Source organism: Wolffia australiana, chromosome 4 (genome assembly GCF_029677425.1).
Source record: "Wolffia australiana isolate 7733 chromosome 4, ASM2967742v1".
In the NCBI taxonomy this organism is placed as follows: domain Eukaryota; kingdom Viridiplantae; phylum Streptophyta; class Magnoliopsida; order Alismatales; family Araceae; genus Wolffia; species Wolffia australiana.
Genome location: NC_135838.1, coordinates 23,051,337 through 23,060,711, shown reverse-complemented (window position 1 = coordinate 23,060,711; position 9,375 = coordinate 23,051,337). Strand labels below are relative to the sequence as shown.

General features: G+C 46.1%; 1 protein-coding gene across 1 annotated transcript; it reads right to left on the bottom strand.

Moving 5' to 3' along the window:
• On the bottom strand, positions 1–1,141 carry LOC144702443 (uncharacterized). The gene has a single exon (XM_078574487.1). The coding sequence runs from the start codon at positions 950–952 to the stop codon at positions 254–256; it is 699 nt and encodes a 232-aa protein (XP_078430613.1). The 5' UTR covers positions 953–1,141; the 3' UTR covers positions 1–253.
• Between the last annotated feature and the right edge of the window lie 8,234 nt (positions 1,142–9,375).

Genomic DNA, 9,375 nt, shown 5'->3' with positions numbered 1-9,375 from the left:
TTTAAGAATAATTCCAACTTTGATAGACAGTGTCAGAGACGTTAAAATTATTAGCACATACTTGGCATCTCGCTGCCTGTTCAATACCGTTTGCTCTTCATAATGAAAGCATTGTGTAATAGATATCCCATTGGGTTTTATAAAGAGGCGTCCGAGTCGCTGACTGCCATCCGAGAGGAAGGATTTATTGAAGAAAAGCTAAAAAAGCACGATGCATGGTGCAAGGTTGCGGAAAACCCTCGTAAGTTTCCCTTCAAGGACGGCCACCGTAACCCGCGCCAGACCCAGACCCGTATCCAGAGCCGTACCCAGAACCCGAGCCCGACCCATCTCCGCCCCCCCCGCCGCCGCCGCCGCCGCCGCCGCCGCCGCCGCCGCCGCCTCCAGAGCCGCCGTTGCCGGAGCCAGAGCCGGAACCGGATCCATACCCGGAGCCGTATCCGGACCCGTTACCGTTCCCACCTCCGCCGCCGCCTCCTTGGCCTCCGCCACCTCCCCCGCCGCTCCCGTAAGCTCCGTTGCCGCCCCCAGAGCCGTAGCCAGACCCACTGCCGGACCCGTAACCGGATCCGCTACCTCCTCCTTGCCCACCACCGCCGCCTTGGCCGCCGCCACCTCCGCCGCCGCCGCCCTGACCTCCGTTGCCACCGCCGGCGCCGTAGCCAGACCCGCTGCCGGACCCGTACCCAGATCCGCTACCTCCTCCTTGCCCACCGCCGCCGCCGCCCCCGCCTCCGGAGCCATACCCGCCGCTACCAGGTCCGCCCCCAGACCCGAAGCCCGAGCCCGAGCCGGATCCGTACCCACTACCGGAGCCATTTCCAGAGCCCCCTCCTCCGCCGCCTCCCCCTCCACTCCCGCCGCCACCGCTGGTTAACATCCTGGCGGCAGAGGACGTGCCCAGGCACAGCATGAGGGCTAAGAGCCCTCCCACGACCTTGAGGTTTCCCATCAGTCTTTTGCTTTCCAACAACAAAACACACTTCGGAACTGGACGTGCTTCGACCGACGGAGCATGGGGTCGTATTTATACTCATTTCGTACCTGCCCGGTGACGTTCGCGTTGGGACTTGCTGAATTCCATCCCAATCGAAAATACTTTCAGTGGTATCTTCTTCCTACAGTCCCACGCTGCGGTAATAAAAAAGGATTATTCAGATTACTAATGTCTTTTTAGAACTTCAGCGTAGACTATGGCGCCCGTTCCTCGGTGGGCTCCTCAGTCGCCTTCCGGATAATCTTTCCAGTACTCCACTGGGGGAGGATACGCCGGTGAAACGAGCTGAACGTTCAGACGGCCCAAGAAGAAGAAGGGATAATGTTCGGACGGTACTGCCGACCCCACAGTCGCCCGATGTCATTTTGCTACGCGTTCGTGGCTCCAAAGGAAACTTATCGCCGTCACGTCATTTGATGGTTCGAGCTCTTAATGACATTTTGCTCACAGAGAATAAAGCGTCACTAGGCTCAGCGGGTCTTTCCTTCCGACCTAACCCTTGCGCGATCTCGCTCCCGACACCAATACCATTCATCAACGGCTTAAACAGCGACGGAGTCTCCGCAGGACAGTCAACCAGGCCACTGTGAACGGGAGTATCAGGTCACGCTGACTTTAGCCGTCTTTATGGGCAGTTTGCAATACTTGTCTTCTCAAGGGTTGGTCGAGGCGTCGAGTCGCATTCCTCGAGCGTGGACTTTGCTGGAATTCGGTGGAGAAGCAGCGGCGGAGAAAGTTTCGAGCGAGGCCCCGTTGGCTGCGGACGAGCTCGGTAGCTCAATGAGATCAATTTTTAATGTTCTTAATAAATTATTTACTTGACACCAATAGTACGGCGGAATGCAGACAGCGTTGAAAATGATCATGCCCTGGTTTCTTCAACAACTTTTGGCAGTTCCATCGTTTTGTTAATACGTGGGCCTCAACACCTGCTACAAGTCAAATACGTCCTGTTAGCACACTTCGGTGTAGACGGGGTTGGAAAACCACCGGCGACCAATATTATAGGTAGTAAATATTGCTGACTAAGTATTCTTTTGAGTACCTAAATATTTTTTCGCATGCCATAACGGTTCTTTCTTCCTTGACGAGCTTTCCACGACAACATGGATTATCTTCGAGGTTCAAAGACTCCAGTAAATTTTTATCCTTAAAGGGTCCTCAGGAAACTCAACCCTGCTAATGTGAACGGGGATAACTCATTGTGCGAACAATGATAACTCCGATATTTAGATCTCTTTATAAAATTTGCTAATGACGCACATTCATATGGCATATTTTCTTAACTTGAATTAAATTTATGTGTCCGAGATAATCATGGAATTTCTAAACAATTTATCTCCAACCTAGCAATGAATATTGAACTTCCATATTTTAGTGATGGCCCTGTTCTTTTAGTAGAAATGGAACCTGAGCACATATCCACAATCCACAATCCTAACCCGAGTTAAATTGGTTTTCCGACCATCTCCACTCTTCGTAGGAAAGGGGTATGAAAATCAGCACTCCGGTGGAGACGGTAAGGAAAACATCGTTTGAAGTAATAAAGACTGAAGATTAAATATTCTTTCGAGTATGTAAATACTTTTTCACATGCCATGATGGTTCTTTCTTTCCCGACTAGCATCGGTATCGCTACCTTCCCCCACGACAAGAAGAATTGTCGTCTATTTTTAACGACTCCCGTCATTCATTTTTTTTGAAGGGCTGCAGGAAAGTCGATGCTGCTACTGTGAACAGGGATACCCGGGGATTGAAATTAGCCGACGTTCTGGGCTGTTTTCTTTTGCTGTCGCCTCATCTTATACGGCAGTATGCATTCTCCAGCACGGGCACTAGACAGTGGTAAAGTAGAAGACGCGTCAGGTGAGAACGTTTCTGCTGATGGCGAGTTTCCTGACGACTTTTCTGACACTCATGCCCAACTATATTTATCGGGTGTTACTGTTGATTTCTGGACGAGGGATTTCAACCATCGAGCAACATATTACAGCTAGCATCTTGGCTTTTTGGAGCTGATAATGCGATACCATTATTTGCTTTTTTTAGAAGCAGAAACTGCAGAGACGTAGTAATACGAAAATATTAAAGCGATGTGAAGTTCAAAAATACAAGATAGACAACGGTAATGTCACGAATTGTATACTCTTTGTGCAGGCCACAACGGGATGATTCCGGCTGTCCAAACTAATAGACATTACTACTGGGCAGTAAAAAGTGTATTCTCTTTTTTCGGCCTGTAAAGTGAGGAAAAGAAGCGTCGAAAGAGGTGATGGTCTGATAGGATTATCAATCAAGAGTAGTTAGTAAAATCAAAACACGTACCCCTTATACTTGTTATGAGATAGTGGTCCGGATTCAATATAGGATTAAACAGCGATAGGATTATACATAGATATGGTCAAACAGATATAGGATCTAATGGTTACCATTCATCCTGTAATAGCCGTTACAATCCATTATAACAGCTACGATATAGGATTATACATAGATATGATTAAACAGAGATAGGATCCAACGGTTACCATTCATCCTGTAATAGCCGTTACAATCCATTATAACAGCTACGATCTTAACATAAATATATTTACATTATACATGCAACTATAGGAAATTTAATTATCAACCAATGTAATCATCCAAGTATGGGAATAAACCGTGATATTCACTGTTCATCCATCTCCGTCTCTCCTTTCTTCTCTTCTTCATTCTCTGCTCATCTCTTTTTGTTCTTAAATGAGGTCAGTTTTCTTTCATGGTATCATAGCACTAGTTGGAGACTGAGGTGGCTAAAGTGAATTCCTTGATCGCCATTCCAAATGGATCAACCTGCGAGGTCAGTGTGCCGACTGCCGTGTAGATCCCGGCGGTCATTCCTACAGGGATCATGATCAATCCAAAGTTTATTAGCAACAATTACAAATTATGGAATAGTGCAATGCTTCCACTCTTGAAGGGTATGCTTTAATGAAATATATAGAAGGCATTTCTCCTCCAATTACTAGTCCGGCTGCACAAGGGAATGTGGTAGAATGTCTAGAGCTCAAGAAGTGTTGGATAACGGATTAACAGATATCAGGATTTTTTCACCAAACTATAAATGAATCCGTCTTGAGATACATCAGCAAGGCAAAATCATCAGAAAAAACCTCAGAGAAGTTAGAAATCACATTCGCTGGACAGAATCAATTAAGAGTAATAGAGATCAAACGGCAATTACACAATAATAAGGAGAAACTATCTTACCATATGAGTACATTTGAAATTTCAGGTTAATTGTTGAATGGCTAGAGCTAATGGGATGCCCGGTAAACAAATCATCTATAACTTTTACTTTTTTAAGAGGATTAAGATCTGCCTTCATCCATCGTTTAAAATTTGTTGTTAGTAACGAGCAAACATCTGTCATTTAAAATTTGTTGAGATTGTTGCTAATCAGAACTCACAGGCATCATTCTTGATGTTGAATCAAAAAGAGGACAGAGATCTCTTACCTCCCATGACTAACAATACAAAGAAAATTTCAAACTCAGAGATCCGTAAATGATAACTGAACAGCTAATGCTCAAGCATATGCTGCAAATTCTTCCAAAAATGAGGGGTGGTATCCTGATAGTAAAGAAACTCACCATGTAACAGCAGATCAGAATGCAATTTCACATCGTGAAGCTTATCACAAAAACAATCTGGTGGAGACCACGACTACACATTGGAACCAGACGTTCCTCCACGTCCACACGAGACGTTCTGTGTCATGACATGTCGTCAACGCCAACTCCAGAACTGCCCTTTGACGTGACACGTCGACACATCATCTATTTTTGTCTTTTTTTCTCTTACTTTCTCTTTCCTCCAAGGCCTATACATAGGCCAAAGTTGCTTGAAACACTTGGTGAAATTTATTTCAAGAATTAAAGTTTTCTTCTTGAGAGATTTGCCCTAACCATCTTCCCTTCAAAGCCGCCGCCACCGCCATCGCTCCCGCTGTCGCTAAGGGAAGAACCTTGCTCTCTGATTGTGTGCACCGCCTGCATCTGTGCCCACGTGTACGATCATCCACCAACGGCACCAGGTGCCTGCCCATGTAGGTTGCCAGCTGCCTTCGCATGCTGTCCGCCTGCCCAGGCCACCGTCGCGGAGGCCGTCTGCCCACAGGTCGCCCGTCTGCGCGTAGGCTGCCTTCACACGCGTAGGCCGCTCACCCCCGCGGATCGCTGACCACCCTCGCGGACAGCCGCTTGTGCAGGCCGTCTGCCTGCACAGGCCGCCCGACTGCGCAGGTCGCCTGCCCACGCAGGCCACTAGCCCTGGTGGACCGCCACCCCCACAGGCCGTTACCCGCCTAGGCTGCCCGGCCCCGCGTAGGGCGTCACCCTCTCAAGCTGCCCGCTCGCGCACGCTGCCCACCCGTGCAGGCCGCCGTCGTGCAGGTCCCTCGCTGCGCACAGACCGCCTGCCCTCGTAGACCGCCCGCCGTGCTGCCCATCTGTCCTTATGGCTACCCACTCCCATCCTCACGTCTGCCCACTCCTGCATTCACGCCGCCCACTCGCACCTTCACGCTCCTCTTGCCGTCCATCTTCATGCTCGTCATCGACTCTTCAAGAATTCCCTCCAACCTCACCATGCGCTATCAGTGCTGAGGTACTTCTACACTCTTTGTTGTCTAGTGTTCGTCATCCAATATTGTTCGAGTGTTCATCCATCGCTGTCGGATTAGTTTTTCGGATTTTTCGGATAGAGAATCTCACTCGTGATAGGTCTGGTCGTGATAGCGACGACCGGCCACCCCCTGAACCTAGAGTTAGAGGGTACGATAGAAATCATCCAGTAGGTGATGATCCCTATCCACTCGAGAGTAGAATCGGAGGTCGTAATCAGAATCATCCTAAACGAGACAAACTGATCCTTTCTAAGGTTAGGACACCAGGCCACGATAGGAATCATCGAGACAATTTCTATCCACCTGAGAATAGAGCCCCAGGTCGTGATAGGAATCGTCCTCCGTAGAACAATCCCTATCCGCCTGAGGATAGAAACCTGGTGCAAGATGGCAATCATCTTCCCCGAGACGATTACTATCTACCAGAGGATAGGATCCCAGATCGTGGTAGGAATCATCCCCCGCAGAATGATCCCTATCCACCTGACGATAGGCACTGAGCTTGGAAGGGGAATTGTCCTGACCCGGACGCTCCCTACCCTCCCGAAGATCGGGCACCGCCTTGTGACCACCGTCGTCCAAATCATGACAATCATTGGCAACAGATACAAAGGAGTGTCAAAGTTAATGTCCCATTTTATGAGGGATCTAGAGACCCTAAAAAATATCTAGATTGGAAGTCTAAGCTCAATAGTTATTTAAAATGGTACGATATGCTTGAGTTGCAAAAGGTACAATATGCCGATGAAGTTAGGAGGTCAAGCCAAAAAATTTTGAAAGAATCTTGAATTTTTTAGCTATAACCGACGAGAGGCATGTGGCCCCAAATGAAAGATAAGCTGCATGAGAAATATGTTCCCCTCGCCTATTTAGATAATCTCCTAGATCAATGACATAAATTACAACAAGGTAGATGACCCGTCTCAGAGTATATCACCAAGTTTGTGGAATATTATATGATGTGTCAAGTTGAGGAGAATCTGCGAGTCGTCATTTTTTGATTTAGAACTGGGTTAAATCCTTATCTCGAAACTGAATTGTGTGTTCGAAAAGCAGCCACACTAGAGCAAGCCTATCAGATAGTAGAGGATCTAGAGCTTTGCAAAACCCTCTACGGTAACCCCATTGTGAGTGCTCGCCCCGCTCTTAGTGATAGAGCTTATTCTCCCTACCCCAAACAGGCCTACATCTCGCAACCCTCCTCTTGCTCTCCCAACACCCGTGACCACTCCGACTCGTACTCTCACGGAACACCATCCTCCTACTCCTACACCATAGTCATCCGCTCAGATAACCCCTAATAGTCGTACCTCTTCGTCCCTCGACTCTACCGCAAGAACCCCAACATAGCCAAATCCAACACAGATCGGTCCGTCCAGCATGTCATGCTTTAAATGTCAGGGACGTGGCCATAGAGCGTCCCAGTGCCCCTCCTGAGCCCTACATATAGGACAAGGGTCCATTGAGATTGAACCTACATTGGGATATCAACATATAAACGAGGAAGAATATAGGGTAGATAACTATGTAGTAGATGAATTCGTGCACCAAGATGGTTTGGTGAGCTTTATTGGCATTACTAACTGCCCGCCATCCCGTCCTCGACGTGATCCATCTACATCAGTCAGGGGAATTTTTCCATGCAACCTTACCCAACCATCCACCGATGATTTTGCATTGAGGACGTCCATATTTTACACTTACTTTAAGATTTGGGATAAGATGTGCAATACGATCGTGGACAGTGGTAGTTGTATCAATGCTGTATTTGTTGTTATGACTTCACATTTGGGACTATTGTTGATTGATCATCCTCATCCCTATTATGTATCATGGATCGATACTACATCGATCCCTGTAAAGAGTCAATGCCTTCTCCCTCTCAAAGTCCAATCATACGAGGAAGAAGTATTCTGTGATGTGTTACCCATGAAAGTCGGAAGCATTATCCTTGGTCGCCCATAGTTATATGATAATGACGTACACATTTTTGGTAGGAGTAACACTTGCTCATTCATCTATTAGGGTAAAAAAATCACATGGGACCCGTATACTCACAACCCCAAGAGACCTACACCAAAATCAGTGTCACTAGGTCCATGTATCCTCAACGGGCCCCAATTTCAATGGGAATTAGATACTGAGCTGTCCATCTGTCTAGCCATGATTCGTGATCATTCTCCAGAAAATTCCACTCCAGCACTACCGGAGGTCTCTAAACTATTAGCTGAATTTGAGAGCGTCTTTCCTGAGGATTTACCTAGTACCCTACCCCCTATGCATGATATTCAGCATGCCATTTATTTTATTCCCGGTTCATCCTAACCAAATATTCGTCACTATCGTATGGATCCCACACAATATAAGGAGCTTCAACGTCAAGCCCAAGAACTATTAGGTAAGGGATTTATCCAAGAGAGCCTTAGCCCATGCGCTGTCCCTACACTATTAGCTCCGAAAAGGATGGGAGTTGGCATGTGTATTGTTATGTTTGATATGATGGCTGGTTCTGTGATTTTCTTGAAAATTGATCAAAGAGTGGTTATCACCAAGTCCGAATCCGTTCTGGAGATGAGTGAAAAACTGCATTTAAATTCAAGGATGGCTTATATGAGTGGAAGGTTATGCCTTTTGGATTGTCGAATGCTCCTAGTACTTTTCAACAATTGATGAACCATATCCTTAGACCATTCATAGCGGATTTCATTGTTGTTTAGTTTGATGACATACTCATTTATAGTTAATCTAGGAATGATCATATCCATCACCTACGCCTAGTATGTGAAGTTTTAAAGGCCGAACAATTGTATGCCCATCCAAAGAAATGTTCATTTCTTGTTGATCATGTCTCATTCCTTGGATTTATCTTATCTGCAGAAGGTGTTTCTGTCCCTCCTAAACTAGATGCCATAACCCAATGGCCTACCCTAGGAGTGTTCATGATATTCGTAGTTTCCATGGTTTAGCGACTTTCTATCGCCGCTTCATCTCAAACTTTTGTACTATTATCGCACCCATGACTGAATGCCTAAAGGGTAACCATTTTGAGTGGACTACATTAGCACAAAAATCCTTTGAGGATATAAAGATTAAGATGACCCAAGCTCGAATCCTCCGCTTACCAGATTTTAGTAAAGTATTTGAGATTCCTTGTTATGCATCCAAGTTAGGAATTGGAGGACTTTCAAGTCAAGAGAATCATCCATCGCATTTTTTAGTGAAAAGTTAAATGATGCCAAGCTCAAATATTCTACTTATGATAAGGAGTTTTATGCTATTGTTCAATCCCTACGTCATTGGCGCCACTTTTGGCTCTCTAAATAATTCATTCTCTATTCCGATCATGAGACATTGAAGTATGTTCATTCCCAGCAGAAGTTGAATCCTAGGCCTGTTCGATGGGTTGAGTACATTCAATAATATACTTTTGTCATGAAACATAAGAGAGGCGTCGAGAATATGGTCTCAAATGCATTAAGTAGACGAGTCCACCTTTTGATTGTCATTAAAATTGAGGTGATTGGCTTTGATCAAATAAAGGATCTTTACATAGATTGTCCAGACTTTGCGCCTATTATCCAGCGTGTGGAAAGATACCCTAATCTGAAAGCCCAGGACTATATTCTAGAAGATGGATTTCTTTTGTATGACCGTCGTCTATGCATTCCACGGACTTTGCTTAGAGACTTTCTTGCTTGGGAGATACATGCGGGAG

Coding starts and splice junctions, on each gene's coding strand:
- LOC144702443 (XM_078574487.1), bottom strand. CDS start 952: ATGGGAAACCTCAAGGTCGTGGGAGGGCTCTTAGCCCTCATGCTGTGC.